Here is a 25,021-nt window from a genome sequence, read left to right as displayed (position 1 = left end):
GTGCACCGTTTTGTAAGCTCCAGCTAGGGTAATAATTTCATGACCAACATGCCTTTGGTTAGGTTACGTGCATATTCTGTTCCTTATAAAATAGGATAACATGTAACTAACCACCAAGCTGAGTGGTTAGTTACATGTTATCCTATTTTATTGTGGTCTAGTGTGATGTACAAGATGTGCTGAGTGTGAGGTCCAAGGTTTTAGTCCAAATATGGACTCACATGGGTTACTTCTCTCAGCAGCTCAAAGTTTATTAATGTCTTTCATGGGGTTGAGAAGTTATGGTTCACTGTGGTCCCCTGCACCCCAGCAGGGCCTTGAACCCAAAAAATAGGGTGCTACTATGGTCACGCTTAGATAAGATTGTCATGTTGTTTGCCCACCAACTCATATTTTAGTTCATCAAAAAGGATAACATGTAACTAATTCATAATTTTGAGTTTTGATTGCTAGTTCATAGGTATTCAATTTTTTTTTTAATAATTATCTATAAGATAAAATTTAGCTATAAAAATGGTTGTAACTTAAGATTACAATCTTATTCAATATCATTAACATTACTACATATTTTAAAAATATAACCATTGGATTGCAATGTTCTTTACACTCTTAATACACATATCAAAATTTATGCCAATCGGATATTTACTATATAATTTATAAGATTGTTTTATACATAATTTTAAACTAAAAAAACTTACAATTTAAATAATTTATTGATGACATAGCTATTTATTTTTTATTTTTTAGAAATTTTACAAGCATGAAAAATATAAGAAGAAAATGTAATCTAATTGTGAATTTGTCAAAATTTACCTTCAATAAAAAGATATTGAATAATTTCATAGCCTTAAATTATAGCCAATTTTGTAACTAACTTTATCATTATCTATACTTGTTCAATTATATTATTCCATCTATTTTCGTTAAAATCATTATTGAAATTAGGCACAAGAGATGCATGCACTCACTCAAGAACAGTTATTATTATTATTATTATCAAACTCCTTTTAGTATCAAATTATTCTCATTGGACTAATTTCCAATATTCCATTAATCATTTTAAAGGATAGTGTATGGAATAATGGAAGCATTCACATTGAGAATAATTTCCAATCCATTCATGATGGGTTTTATCCCCCCACCTTGGATCCCAACTATTAACTGCGAATTTGGGCTTCTTTCAAATGAAATTTAGTCTTCTTCACAGGTGCGAGTTTGGACCTCATTCTAATGATATTTATAATTTTACCATCATATAAATTTATAATTTTTTGGTAGCAATGAAGCATATGCTTTGCACGTGCCAAGTGAGTTTTGTGGGATTTTTTTTTTTTTTTTTTTTTAAGAATCATGCCTAGTGTTTCTATGACATTTTTTTTTTTTTAATGAGAATATTGTAACTTTATTAAGAAGAAGATAAATTTATACATTTTGAGCCACACAAACACAATCATATTAAGATTTTCCTTTATCCAAATTACATAGCAGTCAAATCTCTAGGCATACTGAGCCAATATATTTCATTTGTTGGTGGATTTCCTTCCCTCTTCACATGTGAAATTTGCACAAATCTAGAATCTTGCAACCTCTAGCATATCACTGAGATGATGCTATGATGCTGTAGATAGCAACTGGTGGGCTGTTTGAGCTGCTTCATCCAATGTCTTCCTCATTAGATTAAAGCATTAGGCCCACCAAGTTTAGGGACATTAAAAAAAAAAAAAAAAAAAAAAACAACAACAACAACAACAACTTAATAATAGACAAAAAGTCGCCAAATGAACCATGAGAAGTCCACCATGTTCCCTTACTTAAATTGTGATTCCAAATCCACTCAACAGATCAAAGTAAACAACTGCCTATGCCTATGTTGCTTAGCAGCGTGGATAAATTAATTGGGATGCAACTTGAAAAAGGAAAAGTTTGAAACTATTATTAATTTTATTTTTAAATAAAAATTATAAATTGATGCGACAATGAATACAATTAATAACACATAAACATCATAAAATAAATCTCTTTATTGTTATTTATTGTACTTAATTTGTTAAAAAATTGATACATTAGTAAGTAAGATGTATGTAATAAAATTTATGATATTTCTAGCATTACAAATAAAAAAAATATTTATTATTTTGTTAATAAAAATTAATCACACTCATTATCATATTAGTTGTAATATATTTCAAATGGGACTATGCTATATGTATTATAGGTTGGATTCATTTGATCACTCAACTCAATGTAAATAAATCCCACCAATTCACCTAGACTTTCTTATGCAATTAATTCCTAGAGAAATGCAACCCTGGACTCCGCATATAAATACCTATGACCGTGCAAGTGCTTTCGTTATGAGTTTTCTTTCTAGTGCAAGAAGCACTTGTTTGACTAAGTTCAACATGATAAACCACTTACCAGTGTCACTCCTGTCAAAAATGGGAAATTATGAAATTAAAATACATGGTGAAAAGGTTAAGGTTAGTCTAGTCGACAATACTGCTATTGTTGGTGCTAAGATAGATGAGTTAAAATCTTTATTACAAACTCAACAAAATTCTATTGTTGGATTGAACTTTTTAAGGTCCGTTTGGATACAGCTTATTTTGGCTGAAAACTAAAAATTGAAAACCGAAAAAACTGTTATAAAATAATTTTGAAACGTGTGAAAAATTACTGTTCGCTCTTTTTTACTGTTTATATGCCTTGGTGCACTGTTCATGTCTCATGAATAGTGCACCAGGCTCTGGTCTTTAAAAAAAAAAGAAAAACGCGTGAACGCGGATGCTAGACACAAGCGGGCACTAAGTTTGCAAAGACTAAAGAAAATTCATATGGAGGAAAGATTTTGGTACTGTGTGTTGGGACTCGGTGCTTGATAATCCAATTACACTGCTTGACCTTTTTTCCTAGAACCATTGCGCAGTTTCTGTCTGATGAGACTATTTGCTATCTGGGAACCGGAATGAGTGGGATATTTCAAGAGCTATACCACCACAAATACTATTATCAAAGCGGTACAGGAGAGGTACCTGTAAATTGTAAAACAGGTGTTGAAATCGGCTATTTGGCTGCTAAAGTTCTGAAGAAAGCCAACATCGAGAAGTCTAATTTAGTATCTTTGACAGAAGAAGTTGGAACGGATGTAAAGGAGCTAATCAGCCGATGCCCTGATTGGAGAGCTATAGTGTTCTCAGATGAAGAGATCAAGTATGCAGTATACAATGCCTATACTTCCTATGTTATTGGGAACAAGCTCTTACCTTTAGAGATACAAATCATTCTCATTCTTCATTGACATCCATGAATCTAGGACTCAAATCTTCATTGGCATCCATGTTTTGAGAGAATTCTCTCGCCACACTATGCAATGAATTAAAGAATACTCCTGTAATTAACAAACAAATATACAAAATATCAACTATTATAAATATAAAAGAATGAATATTTTTCATTAAAAATAAAAGCTGAAAATTTGTGTACCAATATTGTGCTTATCATATATAAAAATTACAACAAACCAATATATGATCATGAGAGACAATGACCCAATTGATAAAGGGCAGTTTCAAGCTAAATATTTTTAAGAAACGGTTAAAGTGTATCATACATATACAAAGACAAACTTTCAATTATCAAAATTTTATCTCTAAAAAAAATTATCAAAATTTTCTATACCTATGACAATAAATTTTTATCACTAAATTCTGACTGCAAACTTGAAAGGCAAAGATTAAAACACTACAGTTTAAATACAATGAGGACCTAAAAGCATAGAATTCAAGCAATGTAACAGTAAACTAGGGATTTTATACATCTGGGTTTTATCCATACAAGCTTTAGCAAGCCAATTTATTGATTCAATCATCTTCTTTGATTTATTCCTTATTGTCCATTTTGTTCTTGGAAGAAGGTTCCTATCATTTTATGAAAACACTTTTTTTTTTTTTTGAATATTATTCTGTTTAAGGAACCTGAAACAACACAAAGAATCCAATGCAAACAAGAATGAACATTTATGTCTCTCTTTTCTTTTGTTGTGAACTTGTGATGGCTAAGTATTATACTACTATTCAAATAAAAATTAATCAGACAAAACCTGATAGGTTAAAGATTTTTATGGAGGAAGTGAAAGAAAAGGTCAGGGCTGTAGAAGTGCAGAGGTGCAATAGCCTCATAAGGCGATTGGAAATAAAAATCAGAATTTCAAGAGCCTGGTTTCAATAGCCCCAACTCTCCTTTTGCCCAAAAAATAATTTTTTTTTTTTTTTTTTTGGATTCAATGTATACAAAAGAGAGAACTCACCTTCTTGAGTCGGTTGATGTTGGAAGCAACCAATCAAAGACGGACCCGCGGTGACTATAAAAAAGGGGATTTTCCGACGATACAATGGCGCCAGTGGCTTCGTTGCTTCAAAGAGACCTTCACTCCATGAGAGTTGGGACTTGGGACAGCTTCACATACGAGAAAGAGAGAGTGTGAGTGTTTGGGGGTTTGGGGGTTTGGTTTCAAATGCTAAGTGCCCGTTTGGTGCAAGTGTTTAAAAACTGAAAATTGTTGTTTAAAAACATTTGTGAAAATACGTGTGGGTGAAAAAGTGTGATAAAATGCGTGAAATGTTGTATAAAAACTGAAAATGATTATTTAAAAACACTAACTAAATACCCCTTAAGTTTCAGTGTTTTATATATGAAACTTTTTTGATCTTTAAAGTCAACCAAGAGAAAACAATTCATTGCGCTACAAGATCATTCAAAACTTTTTTTATTTTATATATGAAACTTTACTTGGACTTAGCTGTGAAATTTTTTAAGAGAAAATTGTCTTTTTGCTATTTTTGAGGTGTCAAAGATTTAAGCCATTAGATTAAATCTATGGCTGAGAATTTAGGTATTGGGCTTAGAAACAACAACTGGGTGAAACATCATATACCTTCCTTCTCGTCAAAAGAGAAAAAGGCCCCTGAACGAAGTTCGAATTCCTTGCTTCGCTCTCCGATCTGCTACTCCACCACCATAATTTCTCCTTTCGAAGCTAAGCCGAAACCAAACCCGACCCACCCGAGTTGGTGTAGCTGAGACTCTGTGTCGTCATTGTGAAATGGGTAAATCAACATCCTCTCTTCTTTTTATATGCAATCGTTTGATTATTACAGTAAGCCTTCCATTTCGTGCTTTCACTTCTCATTATTGTTCTACTATTAGAGAAAATGCGAAAACCCCATTTCAGAATCGGAATCAGTTGTTGAATTCTGTGAGAGATCACTCCAAATGTGGAACCTTTAAGAATCTTGATCATGCCTTAGGTCTGTTTGATACAATGCTTCACATGCACCCTTTGCCTTCCATTGTCGATTTTACTCAATTGTTGGGTGCGGTTGCAAGAATGAAGCATTACTCTGTAGTCGTTGCTCTAATTAAACGAATGGAATCCTTTGGAATTACTCCCAATGTTTATACTCTCAATGTTTTGATTAATTGCTACTGCTATCTGAACCGGGTCGATTTTGGTTTCTCTATCATAGCAACAATTTTGAAACTTGGATATCAACCAAACTGTATAACTCTAACCACTCTTGTCAAGGGGCATTGTCTTAGAGGTAATATTTCTGAAGCTGTGAGTTTGGTAGAGGAAATGGAGAACAAAGGGTATGAGCCTAATGTGATTACTTGTGGAACAATAGTAAACGGTCTGTGTAAGATTGGCCAGACTGGTGTGGCTATTAGGTTGCTCAGGAAGCTTGAAAAAGGGAATTTTGAACAAGATGTGGTGCTCTATAACATGGTCATTGACAGTTTATGTAAGGAAAAATTGGTAAGTGAGGCTTTGAACCTTTTATCTGAAATGATAAGTAAAGGCATTCAGCCAAATGTTGTCACTTACAATTGCGCAATTCAAGGACTATGCAATTTTGGCCGGTGGAGGGAGGTGGCTACTTTGTTGAACGAGATGGCACAAAGGAAGATCATGCTAAATGTGCGAACCTTTAGCATATTGGTGGACACACTTTGCAAAGAAGGGATGTTGATGGAGGCAAAAGAAGTATTTGAAGTGATGATTCAAAGAGGCATTGATCCTAACCAAGTCACTTACAATTCTTTGATTGATGGTTATTGTTTGCAAAACCAAATGGATGAGGCAGTGAAGGCATTTAATATGATGGTTGAGAAGGGTTTTTCACCTGATGTGTTTAGCTATAACATATTGATCAATGGATATTGCAAAAGTAAAAAAATTGATGAGGCAATGCGTCTGTTTCATGAAATTTCCAACAAGGGAATGATTCCTAATGTAGTGACTTACAACACTCTTCTAGGTGGGTTATGTCAAGTGGAGAGAGTTCAGATTGCACTAGAGCTATTCAATACAATGCGAGCTTGTGGCCAACATCCAGATCTCCAAACCTATGCCATCTTATTAAATGGCTTTTTTAAGAATAGACGAATTGCTGAGGCAATGGCATTGTTTCAGGAGATGGAAGACAAAAAGCTGGATTGTGATACTGTGATATATAACATCCTGATTGATGGTTTCTACAATGTTGGTGAACTTATGACTGCAAGAGAAATCTTTAGTGGTCTTACTACAAAAGGATTGCAACCTAATGTCCAGACTTACAATATAATGATCAAAGGATTTTGCAAGAATGGACTAGTTGGTGAAGCGAGTGAGCTGCTTGAGAAAATGGATAGCAACAATTGTTCACCTAATGAGCGCACGTATAACACAATAATTCAAGGGTTATTGCAACATTGTGAGACGTCAAAGGCAACAAAATATCTCAAAATAATGGTTGACAAGGGTTTTTCAGCAAATGCGACCACTGCAACCATGTTTATTGACTTGCTGTTGTCTAATCAAGTAGATGAAAATATTCGAGAGCTGCTTCCAAAGTCTGGGTGAAGGTTATTTAGTTTCTCAAGATCAAAGACAACTTTTATATTTTAACCTACCACTAGTCATTATGTGAGTGATATATTTGCTTTGAGTAAAATTCTATACTTCTTACGAGATGGTATTTCTTTTCATTCATGTGCCCAAGATTGTTTATTCCTTTTACTGTTCGATCTTTTGTTGCAATTTTCTTGTGCATGCATGTTTTTGCTAAACCATTTGACTAGTCATTGGGTGTTTTATACAGGCCTCTCAAGTGGATACTCAAGAGTCCTAGTTTGAGACTAGATTCATAGATCTTATTTGTTGTACTAGTTAGCTATACTATGTTCCAACCATTATTCAAAGTTTTCCAATTATAAAAACTAGAATTCCAATTCAAATATAGCCTAAATATCAAACCTTCAATAGGTATCCTCCTCTCCCCTAAACCAGCCCCAAAATTCTTAAATGCTTAGCGATTAGGTTCTGGACCAAATTATTTCTTGAATCAGTTTTAGTTTTTCAAAAGTAATCCAGTTGTAATTAGCTTATCAAATTTATTCTTAAAACACGTCATGGTGCTTGCAAGTTAAACTACTGTTTTAAAACAACTATGGATTGAGTTGTTAGGGTGAAGGTTATTTAGTTTCTCAAGATCAAAAACAGCTTTTATATTTTAAACTATCACTAGTCATTATGTGAGTGGTATATTTGCTTTGAGTAAAATTCTAAACTTATTACGAGATGGTATTTCTTTTTCATTTATATGCCCAAGATTGTTTATTCCTTTTACTGTTCGATATTTTGTCGCAATTTTCTTGTGCACGCATGTTGTTGCCAAACCTTTTGACTAGCCATTGGGTGTATTATACTGCCCTCTTAGGTGGATACTCAAGAGTCCCTAATTTGAGACTTGATTCATAGATCTTATTTCTTGTACTAGTTAGCTATACTTTGTTCCTACCCTTATTCAAAGTTTTCCAATCATAAAAACTAGTATTCCAATTCAAATATAGCCGAAATATCAAACCTTTAATGGGTATCCTCCTCTCCCCAGACCAGCCCCAAAGTTCTTGAATGCTTAGTGATTAGATTCTGGACCAAATTATATCTTGAATCAATTTCAGTTTTACAAAAGTAATCCGGTTGTAATTAGCTGATCAAATTTAGTCTGAAAACAGGTCATGGGTGCTTGCAAGTTAAACTATTCTTTTCAAACTACTATGGATTGAGTTGTCGGACCACTGCAACCATGTTGGTTGACTTGCTATCATCTAGTCATGCTAATAAAAATATTCAAGAATTGCTTCAGAAGTTTGTGTGAAGATTTTTTAGTTTATCAAGATCAATATCAGGGCAACTTTCATATTTTTACTCATCACAACTTTATATTTAAGTGATGTGTATTGGCTTCATATAAAACAAGTTGATATATCTTTCCATTTATGTCCATAAGACTATTTTTTCCTTTAACAGTTTCATCTTTTGTTGCAATTTTGTCGTGCACTCATTTTATTGCTTTGAACCTAATTTCACCAATATTGTTTTTCAAATTTTGGTGGATTGGCAGTTGCTAAGTGTTATCCTATAAAGTATGGCATTTTTATAGTTATATGTCCATTGGCTACTCAAATTAATGTGTTTGAGATTCACATCTAGTGATTCCCTTTCAATGTTTATAGATTATCTTCTCTTATGTACATAGTATTGAGTTTTCTTTGTACTCTATTTGCTGCTTTGTGTCCTTTTTGCATGAAGTAGTCCTTTTATTTTCAATAAAAATTTTCTTATTAAAAAAAAAAAAAAAAAAAAGTCTAGCTGTTGCATGTTAAAATGTAATTCAAGAAACTATATATTATGCTTAAACGTTATATATTATTCTCTATGATAAGGTGCTGTGAATGCCTTACTCATATTTTAAAGCTGAACGTAGCGTACTTTCATAGGAACCGATTTAGACCAGTGTAGCTTGAATAGCTTCTCAACTTAAGGAAGTTGCTTCTTTGTCCATCAACTAGAAGATAGGAAATTTAGATTTCATTCTGGTACAAAAGTAACATGATAGTTTGTTGATCATGAAATCCAGTGTCAATATCTTTTATGAAGGTGGTAGATGCTTTAATGGAGTAACAACAAGACCCCTACAAAAAGAAAAAGAAACATGAAAACTGTTTTTTATTTGGCATGTAATAGGAAAGGTGCTGACATTGGAGCTTGACTAATGGTTGGAGAATATTCAATATGCTATGGCTGTTATTTTGAAAAGTTAATGAGTTTTATCTCAAATGACACTTCCTCCTCCTCTAATTATGGGATGGAGGGTAAGGTCTTGGGTTCAAGATCCACGAGGTGTGTGTGTAACTTATCAATAAAAACAGTTTGTTATTGTGAGGAACAGATTTGGCATTTTGTAATGTTAAAATTTAAGGAAGACTAGATACTTAGTGAATAGCTTATTTACCTAGCAGCTTACTAGCCATTTAAGTAACCTCTTATGATTGTCCATGTAAGAGGCTCTAATATAATATTTCTGGTTTTGGAATTTTTTAGAAGAATTGCATGCAGCTTGACCTTTAGGTGCGATACTCAAGAATACTAAGATATACATGGTTCATAACTTCATATAGCTTCTTTCTCACTACAGCTAGCTTTACTGTGTTCCAACCATCATTCAAGGCTAACCTATCACAGACCACTAGTTGTCCAAATCACATGTGACCATCCAGCTTGGACTTTATATGGGAAAGACCCAATATTTATTTGCCAAATGGACGATTGTTGCATGTCGCACACAAAAAAGGTTCTGAACAGCTGTGAAATGAAAGTAGGGAAAAATGGAATTAGTTTGATGCTTTTATGAAATGATAGAAAGTTTATTTGCAATTGGTGATATTATGTGGGAAGGGGAGGAGGTACCAGTTGAGCTTGAGCTCATTGGAAGGAGAATTGACTAGTCTTTGTAAGTTTTTGGACTTACATCTAAATTTTGAGAAAAGATATGTGATGTTTAAATTCAGGGGACAAAATCTCTAACAAACTCCACAACTAGAAGGCCAAGTTTTTAACCAGGCTGGTAGGCTAACTCTAATTAATACCCTTTATCCCTTTTCTTGTTTAGAAACTCTTGATTGGAAAACCTGTGAATTCTAATGGGGTCATGCTGGCAGTAAAAGGAAAATTCCAAAATTCTCACTACAGCTAGCTTTTTGAGTTGAAAAACTCGATGCTTGACTAGGATAGGGGGGACCTTGGGTGTAGGAGCAGTGCTGGGTTTTATAATTCCAAAATTCCTTTCTATATGAAACACTTAGGGCCTATCTGGTAATGTGTTGAAGAGCCTTCTAAAGAGCTTTTAAGTTGCAGAAGATTTTTAACGTTCACTCCTTTGCTACTATATCAGCTTTTTGAAATTTTAAAAAAAAAAAAAAAAAATTGAAAATGACACCCGATGGCCCTCCAATCTCTAATGTAAAGTTAATGCGATCTGTCCTTATTCTAGAAAATGATAGTAATAGTATGAACTATGAAATCTTCAGATATTTCCTCTTCTATAGACAATTGATTGAGGGAGGTTAAAACCAAACCATGTTTGGGGATAGTATTGAGTGAAAATGCTTAAGGTTGTGGAGGTTCAATAGTTAAAGAGAAATCTATTAATTTGCTTGGAATATTTGTACAAAAGGCATTACTTATTATCAAGAGCCCAGATTACAACGGTCAATAAGATCAGAGAGAAAAAAACAAGAATAAAAAGGCAAAACTATACTCCAATTAAGGAGAGTATGGAAAAAGAAAGATTTAATATCAAAAATAGACCATTCACAATCCTCAAAGCATCTAGCATTCCAAGCAAAATCTATTATTTTGTTTGGAATATTTGTAGAAAATGTACTACTTATTAGATCTGAACTCTCAAGAAGGAAAAATTATATTAATACCTATTGTCTTTTTTGTGGTAATGAAAAATGAAACTCTTGACCCTTGTAGAGGCTTGTGGTTTGGCTTGGAGATTAATATCATAAATATTGTATGTCACCTCCATCCCTACAGCAGTGGAGGATAAAAGTGGTTACTGGGGGGAATGGTAATCGTAAGGAATATCTGGATTTTTCATTCATTTTTGCAGGGGAAGTTGTAAAAATTGTCGCATTTCAGGAACAGTTCTGATTTTTAGTGAATGCTTGTCAATGTTGAGGCTATCCCCAAGCATCTACTCACATACACGTAAAACACTTTTGTGTCTTTAGCTGCTAGGATCACTGCCTTATACTCACTTTCAAAAGTATTTCCTATGCCGTAAGTTTTCTGTTTGCAAGTTTGTGGCCTTGACTTATATTTATAAATAATAAATAGAAAAAACTGGGTAATATTTTTGTACAAATTTGTGGTAAAAACTAAAGTGTGTTGTAAGACAGAAGTGGGCTGGGTTGTTAACAGCATCAGTGTTTTGTGGTTTCTCTGTGTTGTTACAGGCTTAATAGTTCCAAGATTTATCTTACAATTGTGTCACCTCGGAAATACTATCAATATTTGGACTTAGTGTATGTTTTAAAGAAATCTTTTTCTGAAGGGATCTATTGTACTTCTGTAAAGAGATTCATACAAGTTGAATACTGTCCTCTACATTTTGGTTTGAATAAAAATAGGCATAAATTTGTAACTGCCTAAGTTGCTCTCTTGCTATTAGGTAAACACTGTACTGCTTTCTTGATATGATAAATCTATATCCTCAGGTGTTCATATTGTCTTAATTATTAACTGGTAGAGGGGTTATACCATTACTGTAAATCATGCTCAGGACCCATTGGAGCATATATTAATGCATGATAACCCATCTATTGCTAAATATACATTTTCATCGAGACTACAAATGTAGTATAGCTGGTGTGAGTCTTAAATTTTGACTTTAGTATGCTTTTGTATCATCTGCATTCATTTTTTAGTGTTGGATTTGAAGCTTAATTTCTCCATAATTTCTCTCTCACACACACCCACACCTACAGTATTCATGTGCCTAACATTTATTTCCTATTCTATTAAGAGATGATAATTAAAGATTCTGATATATTTTTTTTTTTCCTTCTGGAACTCAACCCTGCAGGCCAGTTGGAGAAAACTATGGAGGAAACTTGCATATGTCATTGAAGGATTAATGCTGCACTTATTATGTGATTCTCTGCTTGATTAACCTTGTTCCAGTGTCCAAGCAGTGCACTGTGCAATTCATGAGGGATAATTACCCTTAAACCACAATGCAAAATTTGGGGAGTGGTAAGATTTCTTGAGAAATATACTTACCAATTTTCTTAATGATTTATATATATATATATATATATGAGTTTATCAATGCATTCCCTTGGTCAGTTTTCTAATCATTCTAAATGTATGTGCATCATACATTGAAACTTGAATTTTATGTTGCAATCATTAAGGACTGCGCTTTTGTGGTGGAAATACATGCCAAGATTTACGGAGGATTATGTCCATTCTACGTACTTGGGGTTGGCTACACAAATTTTATGAATCTTTTTCTCTCCACTTTATTTCTGACTAACATTTTTATTATATTGAAATCTTCATGTCCTGCCCCATAATATTTTATTCTTTGTATGTTTTCTTTTATTTTTAAATGTAATCATTTACTTTTATTTTCAGATTCAAGTGGAGAAGCATTAAAAGAAACTAAACATGGATGTTTAGTTACTTGTAACCTTTACATCATTATGTAATTTATAGAGTTGTGATTTATATTTTTATATTAAAAAAAAAAAAAAAGAATTGTGATTTTTTCCCCTACTATGCATCAAAATTTTTATCCTTTCCCCCCTCTTTGTTACATAAATCACTGAACTCATCTATGGTAATGTGATTTTAGCCAACAAAATCTTTTAACTTTTAGCTCTAGGGATGATCAACTAGCAATTGCTCAACTGGCACTTCCTTCTCCCATAATAATTGGTTGGAGGGTGAGGTTGTGAGTTCTAGACCCACTGAGTATGTGTAACTTACCAATTAAAAAAATTAAAAAATTAAAAATAAATAATAAATAAATAAAATAAAATTAAAAAAAAAAAAAATAGCTTTAGAGATGCAAATGAGCCAAGTTGAATAGTACCAGTTAACTATTTATAATTCAGAGACCTTGAGCTAAACTGTTGCCAACAATCAATGCTTAATTCAGTTTGTTAAAGTTTGATAAGATAGCCAGATCTGCTCGGTTTGTTAAAATCAATCACTCATAGCTTGTGTCAATTTTTTATTACTATGTAATTAAAATTCAAAAGATCTTAGAATATAGTTGATTGTATTCTATCTTTGATGACATAACCTGTCAATTTGAAATACATGTCCTTTAGGCCTTTTTTGTTCTGACACACACACAGACAGACTTTTACCCTATTCAGGGCTTTTTGTTTCTATAAATCTTATAAAATTTTGGATGACAAAAAACCATAAATTGGAGGCCTGTATTAAAGTGTTATGCTTGCGAGCCAATGAGCTAGAAAAGACAGTTCAAGCATTGAGCTCGTTTTCGAAACAAGCTATATTAGGCCCAAGCTTCATTAACTTCATAACCGGGCCCAATCCAAGCATAACAAGTTCACATTCCAACTCATGAATAAATTAAGTTTATTATATTTGTAGGTAAAATTAGAGACCTTAATAAAAAAAAAATTTTGTCCTGTTGAAGTTCCTGAGACAGAGATGGGACCTCCCTGATAAGATTCTTACACCCAGATCTTGGAAACATTTACAAGGTTCGTCATTAGGCTTAATTGTGAGTATTTGAGTAAAGACATGTTCTAAATTACTCAAAATGCTGGATACTATGTGATATCCAAGATCATCTCATTCATAAAGTGCATTTGAGTAAAGACATGTTCTGAATTACTTGAAATTATTTTTGCTTACAGTTCTGTTGGTGTTGAAGTGCATGGCAGTTAAGTTATTGGAAATACTTGATTGTAGTAACTTGTGAATTGCCGCTGCCTCTCCTGCTCCGAATTTGCACCTTGTGTTGAAGTTTGAAAATCTGTGTATACGCATGAAAGTCCTGTCTGAAATTGTGAGCTCTTGTTCCATTTGGGTTTTGTTGGGTTTAATATTTTGTATAGTATTGCACAGGTCGTAAACTAGAGGTGAAGTTAGTTACTCATTAGTTTCCTCATGTCCACTTGTTCTCCTTAATTGGGTGATTGCAGGCACTTCAAATTATCAAAAAAAGAAAAAAAAGAAAAAAGGAAAAGAGCAGGCACTTCGAATTGTATGATTGCCAGTAGGGCCAAAAGGCTCTGCAGTAAAAATGATAAATGTAGGTCTTCCCTTGCTCAATTACTTGTAAATATAAAGGCATGATATGATTATTGTTGTTAGATTTTGAAATCCCATGATGTATATTACTTGTATTAGTTTGACTCAAGTGTTACGATGCATGTAAAAATTAGATGTATCAACATAATTTGACTAAGGGATTCAGTTTTAATTGTCTCAAATTTTAACATACTTTGACATTTGTTCCATTATGGAATGAAATAGCAGGCATCATGTTCTTGAAATGTAGACTCTTTTGTTCCATTATGGATTCAGTTTCAATGGCAAAACATTGCATGCAAGTTACGACTTACAATACGTGTCTTGATGACTTTTTCGATCTTTCCTTGTGTGAATACTGGCTAGTGTGGCTTTGGCCTTTGACTTTGTGCAAACATTTCTTTGTTTTTGCCCATGTGTTCGTCACTTTACACAAATAAATGTGTCCACGTGTTTGTGGTCATTTTGCTGATTAATAGAAACCTATGATTCTCTCACCAAATTCTTGGCTTAAAGGTAGTGGTGACATTCTCTAACTTCTTAAGTTACATGATTCCAGGCAAAGATTTAGCAACTTAGATCATGGTGAGGACTAAGGAGGGTCAAATTAATACTAGCAACATTATATTTTAAAATAATTATATTGAAAAATATGTGATATATTTTTAATTAATGAATTGAAGAGAAGGAAAAAATTGAAAGGAAAGCCATAGACAAGAAATCAATACCATCAACTCAAATTTTTCTTTTTAATAAAATTTTTATATTTTATATCATTGCTAATGATTTATGGTGACTGGTAAAACATGTCAATTTTTTAGCTAGGTGGACATAAATCCTATATGAAACGCAAAGTATGTCCCATTTTAGTGACTAGTCGGTTGTCAAAACATTAAAATGCTCATTTAAGGGTTACACGTGTTTGACAAACCTCTTAATGTGAAAAAGAAGTTGGATATTAGACTCACACCTTTTAACAGCTCACCTCACCTCTCCTCTCCTTTCTATCACCTTATATATTAAACTCTCCTTTCACTCTATACCACACCAAAAACCTTTAAGCCTCCAAGATTACTAAAAATAATGAAGGGACATTCTCTTACATGGGCTTTCAATATCATTTTCATCATCATCTTCACCCTCTTGCTCTCTTAGTCCATGCATATTGAGGGTTTGAGAGTTCTCAAAGATCAATCTTCTTCTTCTTCTTCTTCTTCTTCTTCTTCATCCATGAAAATTTTTATTATAAACCAAGCTTATTCTGGATCCAGCAAAGGTGGAAGTGGTCACTGATCACAACCATGGTCAGTTTTAGCTATTTTACTTACAATATAAGGTTCAACAATTTTGCAAGAAAGGAATGTCAACAAACATTTCCTCTCTACAAGGGATCTCCTTAATGGAAAATTCTTTGTACAGAAATCTTCCATTAGATACTGGGCTTTCTTGTCCTAATCTTCAAACTCTGTATTTAGAAGTGACGATAATCTAAATTTATTGCAAATTTACATGGAAAAGTCATTAATTTAGTCCTCATCACATATACCCCCAAACCACCATAATTCATTCCCAACATGTTCACTGATATATTTAAAAGGAAAACAAAGATTGACCTTAAAAAACCAATAAAAATTAAACTAACTAAATACAACAGCCAATGTAATATGAAACTCCAAAGAATGTCAAGATACTATTTTCTCGCAAAAATATGAATGATATTGCAACTCCAAAAACATAATTTCAAGATGCTAAACTACATAAAACACATGTAACACCTTAACTACCACTATTAATATGGTTTATAATCAAAATTCAGACCAACTTAATACAGCGACCAACTTAATACAGCAACCAACATCATATAAAACTTAAAAGTATCTTTCCCTCTAAAAAGCAGAAATATGATGCAAAATATTGGCATATATCCACCAATATCATCAACCAAATGAACCCAACAAAATCAGAAGCCCAATCAAATTCTCACAGTAGGCTTACATTACAAGTTTACAAATACACCAAAGAAATACCTCTACTTATTGATTCTAATGCAAAGGAAGCTAAATAACAATTCAGAATCCAAAATAAGCAACTGGGTATTCACCTAAACTTCATTAAGAAGCACAAGATAAGAAAAAGAAAAAAAAAACTTGGTGGACCTGTAGAGAATTGAACAACTTGGACTTTTTCTTTTCTTTTCTTTTTTTTTCTTTTTTTTTTTTTTTTTTTTTTTTTTTAACAACTTGGACTTTTTCTTTTCTTTTCTTTTTTTTTCTTTTTTTTTTTTTTTTTTTTTTTTGAGAAACAACAACTTGGACTTTAAATAGGGAAAAAGTGCAAGACCAACCACAACAGATTAATAGCTTTCCTGATATTTAGTTTTCTAAAAGTTGGCGATATCCTACAAAGGTCAACAATAATGGTCATTACTTAAAAATTAGGACTCAGATTCATTAACTTAAAATTAGAAGCTTTTTAATGCAGCAGCTTCCAAAATGAATACTCATGGCAGTCTTAATTTTCAATCAATCTTGTCTTCCCAAAATTAGGCTACATTGAACAGAGTGACAATCTAACAAAGAGGCAAATGAAAAGATGGAAAAAAAAAAAAATGAAATCAACACAAAGAGAGATGTAAGCAAGAATCTACCGAAAAAACCCTATCTCAATAACTGAAATTTAGCAACCAAAAATAGGAAAGAATTATAGCTGGATTCAAAATTGGAATCACATCTATTATAGCACTTGCAATTCATGTTGATATAAGAGTCTTAGGATGCTTGGACTATCCTCTGACAAAATTTAAAATTGAATGAAAAAGATCGCATAAAGAAACTGAAACAAATCCTTCAACAATGACAAAACCATAACCTATATAAAGAGAATTTAAACTCTCACAATCAAAAATAAAACAGAAAATTAAGTAAATAAGAAAAGGGTATGAAGAAACGAACTTGATGCATAATTTTGAAGCATTTTTTATGTTAGAATTAAATGATTTCAAATTTAAGGGGCAAACAAAAAGAAAAACAAAATCTTACAAAATTCTACCAAATAGAGAAAAACATTTTAACAAAATAACAATAATAGACAAAATAGAACCCAAAAAATTGGAAAAATAAAATGGGAAATCAGGTTACCTTTAACCTTGATTCAATAATTTTTTTGGCATAATGACTCCTAGAAATGTATTACAAAATTTAAAAGATAAGTGACTGATGGGAAGCCAAATATTTTTTTCTAATCAAAACATAGTCACTAACCAAATTGAGTCCTAAGAATTGAAAGTGGTCTCTCCCATATTTAGATGTACCAAAATCAAGAGTTCAAAATATGGGAATCCAATAACAATAATTAAATCCAAGATCATAATTATAGCATTTGGCAATCATAAGCTCATAAAGTATTGTCTTTTTTAATTTTAACTGTAATGTAAACTTCTAGGCATATAAAATTTAGGTATAAACAGTACTTCATGTGTGGGAATCACTAAATTTTTTCGTAAAGCATAAATCATGCATTTTCAACACTTACAAAATATCACTAATAGAACTCAAAACCATCAAAAGCAAGGCAATGTAATCATTGAGTTAGACTGAATTGGAAAACCTCACAAACACAAATAAGTCAACTTGATTACAAAACATAGCAGACAAAAAAAATCAAAGAGAACTCTATCTATTTGGCTATTGGAAGAAGATTGAAAAAGATTAATGGAATCATAATAGGGTTACAAATCAATTGAATCCAGAACAAAAACCAATTCAAACCCAAATACATCAATTGAAAAATTTAACCGAAAATATGAGATAAACAGAGGAAAAATCAAACTACCCTAATCTTTCAGTTTGATTCAGTAACTCTTCTTAAAAAACATCCAAACATCTTATCTAAAAGAGAACTCTATAAATTTGTGCTTCAACAAAAGGATGGGAAAAGGAGGTTTCTTAAATTATAGAAAATAAATTGAAGTTGTAATCTAGCTTGAATTGAAAAATGTGCAAGATTGATCCCATAGTACCATTGATTGCTCATGGGACACCAAGACTGAACTGGTTCAAAACATATTTCTAAATTTATCCATTTAAAAAATATTAAATTCTTAGTACTCTGCATATCAAGAAAAAGAATAAATATATGGATTTAGGAGTAAGCATTGTTCTAAAAAAATTACTTAGAAACAAATGGAATGTCGGTAAGAGTTTTGAAGACTTTTCCAAAAGACACCATCACTAGATAAATGGTAAAATTTATAATATTTGACCAAATAGAATAACATCCCAAAACAATAACTAAATATATCCTTCTCCGTCACTCTTGTAAACAACATCCATCTCATATAGGATCTTGCCAAAGACAACATGGCATTCCATCCAACCTTTTAAAGGAAGCAAAAAGCAAGCATGTAAGAAAGAAAAAATAAATCCAGGCTATAAAAACTGTGCACTAAACAGATGGTACAAATTATCATTGTTCAAATACATTTTAAAAATAATATAAAAAATCCTCCACACCATTAATACAGCCAGCAAATGTCACCAAGTCTTAGTCTTCTTCTCCTATGTTATCTCATGTAAAGATATTGCCTTAAGGTGCACACATGTTGCTAATTCAGCACACGGGCACTCAAATTCATGTAATGAGTCTACCCACACCTAAATATGAAAAAAGATCTTGATCGACCTTAATCGATAAAATCTTCAAATTAGCACTTGAATCAAACCATTCACTTACAAACCAACAACTTTGAGTACAACACTACTTATTTAATAGGAAAAGATGAGGCAGTTGCCCTTAGTTCCTACAAATAAAACAAATGCACTCAATTTGCATGAGGTAAGAAAATGTAAATATTAAGTATTCTAAATGGCAAAATGGATTTTGCACAGCCACCTTGCCTAATCATATCAAAATATGCCCACAGGATCCAAAAGCCAAGACAAAGTATTCAAATTAAAAACTTTCATCCTTGACCATAACATTGTTTGCCTTATAAATAATTTGCTTTATACAAATGAAAATCCGAAATGAACATAAATCAAGTATTCCACTGCAATGAACATCATCAACTTCTTCAACAAATTTTAACACCTTCAAAACAAAAGCAACCAAATTTTTAACAGTTATCACCTTTAAATTAAAAGAAACAAAAAGTGGGTTTGTAGATGTCTTCGATCGTGTATACATGACAATAATTTGTGTAGCCACATGGCACAATGAGAAGCAATCAACAAAAAGTCAAATGTTTCAGCTATTAGTTATTACTAACCGCTAACCCGTGCAATGCATGGGATAGTTAAATAAAAAGATAAGAGGTTGATTTGCCCATCAAGAAAAAGCTAAAAGAAAAAAAAATAATAATAATAACCATTAAAGACAATGGGAAAACTATTTTAAAAAAATTGCAACCATTATATGTTTACCTAGTTCAAAGCTAGAATCCAAATTCAATTTTGCAACAATAAAAACATACAACTTATTAATTGTAAATCACCTGACACTACAAGAAAAAAGACCTATTACAACAAGTAATATTACAACAACAAAAATAATTGGAGTAATATATATACTATTACATCTGTGAGTTGTTTTTTGTTGTAATAGTAACTTAAATTTATTACATCAATTAAGATTGTTGCAAGAATTACCGTGTTACATCTAAATGTATTGTTGTAATAACTAAACCGTATTTTATTTTAAAATATATTGATGCAATAAATAACCACTTATTTCACATCAAAATATATTGTTGTAATAGATGAAAAATATACTTTTTGTTGTAATAGTAACTTAAATGTATTACATCAATTTAAGATTGTTGCAAGAATTACCTTATTACATCTAAATGTGTTGTTGTAATAGTTAAACCTTATTTCACATCAAAATAATGTTGTTGCAATAAGTAACCACTTATTTCACATCAAAATATTTTGTTGTAATAGGTAAAACCTTGTTTCACATCAAATGAAGTTGTTGTAATAGAGGTCAAGGACAGCTTGATGCATTTGGGGGTTTAAGGCAAAAGCTGAAATTGAGGCTTTTTATATATTTAAGGCAAAAATACACTTTTGGTCCCTATATTTTGAGCCAATTTTCATTTTGGTCTCTACTTTTTTGGAGTGCCTATGTTGATTCCTCAAAATCGAAAATCATTACCATTTTGGTCATTACTGTCATCTCAATAATGGAAATTGTCTACGTAGCAAACCGTCAATCTAATTAAATTTAATAATGAAATATTTTTTTGTTGCTTTTCATTATTTTTTTTTAGGAAGAACATAAGAACATGTTCTTCATGTTCTTCCCCAAATCAAGACATGTCTAACTGACCCGAGAGCTCCAGTGGTCGGCGGTGAGTTATAGATCCCAAAAACCAGCTCCAACGATCGGCGGCAGGTTACAGATCCAATAAACCAACTTCGGTGGGTTGGTTGGCAGGTTCTTTCCTCTAAACCTCACCTCAACCAACTTGATCGGAACCTTACCAAAATCCGGCGATTCAAACCTTTTTGGCAAGTTTTTGGTCAAAATACTTTAGATCCGACGAGATTTATGCCTGGGGATATCTCACTTAATCTAGTGAGATCTCAACCAGATTTGGTGGAAATCTCATCAGATTTAGCGAGATCTCACTAGATCTGGCAAAATTTTGTCTAAAATAAACTATTTCGGCTGGATTTTTCCACCGTGGACGGTTTGTACCAAACTAACCACTTTCTGGCACGAATCTGACCACTCTAATTTGACTCCCTCTTCGGTCGACGACAGGTTTGAACTTCCTCCACTCGATTCTGTTAGGTCGGTCACTGGTTGGGCGCAAACCAAACCCAAACTAACCCGTGGACACCCCTTCAAACCCATAAAACCAGTAAACAAACCAATCTCCAACGAACCCATAAACCTATAAATTTTCTTCGAAAACAAACACAAAAAACCCAAAAAATTTAGCTTGAATACAAAATAATAAATCCCAAAGCCCATATTTTCTCAAAAACAAGCAAATTCATCAAATTTCAAAGTCTAGCTAGCCACACCCCAAAATCTCCATACATTTTTCATGTTCTTCATCCCTAAAACCCATTTTTCCCGTAAACCCAAGCCAAAAACCTATATTCCCTGTAGATCCACGCCGAAAATCATTCTTCCCTATAAACCCATGTCCGAAAATCGATGATGTGAACTTTCTCTATCTCATGGTCTAATCCAATGGCTGAAACTCATGTTTGACGACTCATGGCCACACCCCATCAATTGAACACTATCTTATCATATTTCTCTCTATCTCTCACTCTCTAAATATGACGTAAAAAAAAAATATTAAATATTACATAAAATGTTGGGCTATGTGGAGTTTAGTTGTGTTTGATTCGGATGACGACCTGACCCGACCCGAAATGATGTTGCATGGTTTTTAATGGCAAATTTTCTGAGGCTTAGTCCATGGAGCGGAGGCTTGGGCCGATAGGCCCAAGCTGTAGCACTCACTGTGAATCCTGTGCGTAGGATATAGAAACCATTTTTTTTTTTTTTTTTTTATTAGGGTAGACACAAAATTTGACAAAACATTTCACACTTGTTGATGTGGTAATATATGATTTTCAAACCTGGATCGTTCAAACAACTTGAAAAGAGAAAGGTTCAAAGTTTTTAAGGTTGGACCAAGGTTCAACTGAGGTCGAATTGTGACAACGTTATAATTAATATAATAATTATTTAAAAGATAAATAAATTTTTGGCCCGTTTTGTAACCCATTGTGAATCTTGTGCGCAGGATATAGAAACCGTTTGTTTGGTGATTAGGGTAGACACAAAATTTGACAAAACATTTCACACTTGTTGATGCGATAAATATGGTTTTCAGACCCGGATCGTTCAAACAACTTGAAAAGAGAACGGTTCAAAGTTTTTAAGGTCAGGTCAAGGTTCAACTGAGGTCAAACTGTGATAACGTTATAATTCATATAATAATTATTTAAAAGATAAATAAATATATTAAATTCGTAAAAATTGCAAAATTACCTAAAATAATCCAAATAAATATAAAGAATTATATTTCAAATACATTTCTTATGTCATAACTTTCATAATGCAAATAAAAAAATATTAAAATTCTAAGCATAATTGACAATCCAATATTTTCTTTTTTATGCCCATTCAACCATTTGTGAATTTAAAAGAAAATAAAAATACAAGTGGAGTGGGCAGACATTGGTTTGTGCCAATTAAAAAATGGGTTAAATACAGAAAAGGTTCCCATAATATTTAAGAATTTTTTTACACAAAGCTTAAGTGAGTAACAGTCAAGCAAGCCTTTAATTAGTAGTTGAGAGTAAAACAAGGCAGTGCAATAGTGTTGAGCCGGATATTGTTGCATTATTTCACGGGACAAGATATTGGGTAGCGGGAAAGTTTTATTTGAGAGAAAAAATTGGGGAGCGGGAAAAGTGAATTATTTTCCCAGTTTTTTCTCATCTATTCTGTTTTCTCCATAACCTCTTAGTTCCGTGTTTGTCTCCATCCATGATACCGTATCTCAATTTTGAAGTTTATCTCTACTGGCTTGAATTTGGTTTCTCTCACGCAAACAACCAGAAACTGTCCAAAAAAAAAAAAAATGTGAGATTTGAAGGAGGCAAAGATGAGAGATTATTGAAGATTGTGATTTGAGGAGCAGCAGAGGAGTTCACTCTCTTTTACTGGGTTTTCTTTGAGGAATTTCAATCTCTCATTCCGGTTGGCTTGAGAAATTTCTCTGATTTGCAGGTATAATCTTTTGCTTCTCTTTAAATTTAATTTTTATTAATTTGTTTCTAGAGAAGACTTAGCACAAAAAAAAAAAAAAAAAAACGAAATTTTACTTTGGATTTTGAGTAGTGAAGTAGAATTAAGTAGACTGATACAAGAATATAGTTGTTGTTATTTTGTAATCTAATTTTTGAAGGTTTATTGGTGAATGTAAGGTTAAACTTGTGATTTTTTTAAATTCAAATTATATGTGTAGTTTGAATTTATAGAATGCTCTGTGCAAAGATCTATTCTTTACACTGTTAGTGAGTGGGAAAAGATTTTGTTCATGTTTTTGGAGTTATATTGTTATTCTGCTGAATCCAGCTGCATTGTAGGGATATAGTGAACTTTATTTATTTATTTTTTTTAACTATATAATTGGGGCTGTATTTGTGTGTGGTTTCTGTGTATTGATAGGTTATATTCAAATTAATATACATGCAGAGATATATGTTTTGTTGCTTTAGAATCCAGTCTTCGAAGATTTTATTGATGAGTGTATGGATTAGTAGAGTGCTCAGTCCAAAGATCTATGCTTTATAATGTGTTAGTGAGTGAGAAATGATTTTTTTTTTCTTCATGTTTTTGGAGTTATGTAGTTGTTTTGTTGAATCCAAGTGCACTATAGGGGGTCAGTGAACTTTGGTTTTATTTTAAATTTGAATTTTGGTTGTTTAAATGGGTTTTTAAGCATGTAGCTGTATGATTTTCTTTGCCTTTACTCACATATATTTAAGATGATTTTTGGGGCATTTGATAAATTAATAAACTTTATTGAAAAAGAAAATCACTAACTAGTTCACAGGATGTTAACTTAAATGGCATCAATGTCAAGAAAAAGTGCAACAACCGATAAACTTGTCACAATTTAGAGCCAGAAAGGTCTATTAAATCAGACATCCATTTAAAAAAGGACCGTAAAAGCATTTTCTTAAGATCTGTTGTACCCTCTCCAAATAGTCCACATAATGCGCATTGGTATTGCATCCCAAATATCACTATTAAGAGGTGTAGCAAACCTCTCCTTCCAACATTCCAGCAAATCAAATGATAATGTATTATTGTGGGAATGGTCCTCTTAATCTGGGTTGTCATGATATTTGCATGTCCTATTAGTTTGAACATTCTGGCTTCAATATTATGAAGTTATTATGTTTCTAATGTTTCATGGAATTTATTATTGTAGGCTATCACTTCATCAGGAACAAAGAAAGGTGAGCTATTTCTGGCTGATGAACCCCTTTAAAATTTATGTTTCCCACTAATGCATGCTGAGCTTTATTAGACCAAATCTTGTTAGTGTAATGTACATGGTCCTTAGGCAGTCAATCAAGATATCAATGGTCACTGCTTTTTTTGTTTACTTTAATGGCATCCTAGCATTTTAGATATTAATAATTCCAAGGCTTTTGCATCCTCACTAGATCACAACAAGGTAGGCAATGGAAGATTAGAAGCTTGTCCTCAAAAGCAAGTAGTTAAGCAAGTGGACTAACACGATCAAGGTTAGTTTTTTCCTGAATGCTAGACTCTTGGATGTTGATGTTTTTGGTTGTTCTATTGCTATATATATATATATATATATATATTCTTTCTTTTTGTTTAGTTTATTTTGGTTGTTCTATTGCTATATATATATATATATATATATATTCTAGACTCTTGGATGTTGATGTTTTTGGTTCTTCTATTGCTATATATATATATATATATATATTCTTTCTTTTTGTTTAGTTTATTGAAAGTGTCGTATATGGTGGAGACTTGCACTAGTTCACTTTAGTTTATTGCTAGTATTAGACTTGATATACTATTAAAAATAAAACTAGTATTTATTTAATGTTAACAAAATGTAAGTAAAAAAAGATATAAAATAATTATAAAAATAAAATAAAATAAAACAAATGTTACAATTGAGAAGAAAAAAAGGGCATTGCGGCCAGGGGGCCCTTGGCTCCATGCTTCTAGACTAGTCCACAAATAACACCGCCACTCTATTGATACCTTGTGAAGATAACCATTTTTTTCAAACCATAATCCAATGGG

The 25,021-nt window shown here is 32.4% G+C and overlaps 1 protein-coding gene and 1 long non-coding RNA gene across 10 annotated transcripts; both read left to right on the top strand.

Moving 5' to 3' along the window:
- The first annotated feature begins 4,879 nt into the window (after positions 1 to 4,879).
- LOC112029022 (putative pentatricopeptide repeat-containing protein At1g12700, mitochondrial) lies at positions 4,880 to 14,436 on the top strand. Of its 9 annotated transcripts, none has more exons than XM_065771859.1 (4): positions 4,880 to 6,903; positions 11,982 to 12,151; positions 13,572 to 13,638; positions 13,795 to 14,436. In XM_065771859.1, the coding sequence occupies exons 1-2, from the start codon at positions 5,105 to 5,107 to the stop codon at positions 12,031 to 12,033; spliced, it is 1,851 nt and encodes a 616-aa protein (XP_065627931.1). In that variant the 5' UTR covers positions 4,880 to 5,104; the 3' UTR covers positions 12,034 to 12,151; positions 13,572 to 13,638; positions 13,795 to 14,436. The 9 variants fall into 9 exon arrangements, with proteins under 9 accessions (XP_065627931.1, XP_065627930.1, XP_065627928.1 ...); XM_065771858.1 differs by having other exon boundaries at positions 12,536 to 13,638; XM_065771856.1 differs by having other exon boundaries at positions 12,536 to 13,946; positions 14,083 to 14,436.
- Positions 14,437 to 22,676: 8,240 nt separating this feature from the next.
- LOC136066874 (uncharacterized) lies at positions 22,677 to 24,480 on the top strand. Its single transcript, XR_010628390.1, has 3 exons — positions 22,677 to 22,951; positions 24,162 to 24,189; positions 24,400 to 24,480. It is a non-coding gene; the product is annotated as an uncharacterized LOC136066874 (long non-coding RNA).
- Positions 24,481 to 25,021: the final 541 nt, after the last annotated feature.

Source organism: Quercus suber, unplaced genomic scaffold, assembly GCF_002906115.3.
Source record: "Quercus suber isolate HL8 unplaced genomic scaffold, Cork oak 2.0 scaffold_50, whole genome shotgun sequence".
Taxonomy (NCBI): Eukaryota; Viridiplantae; Streptophyta; class Magnoliopsida; order Fagales; family Fagaceae; genus Quercus; species Quercus suber.
This window is presented reverse-complemented; position numbering and strand designations above follow the sequence as displayed.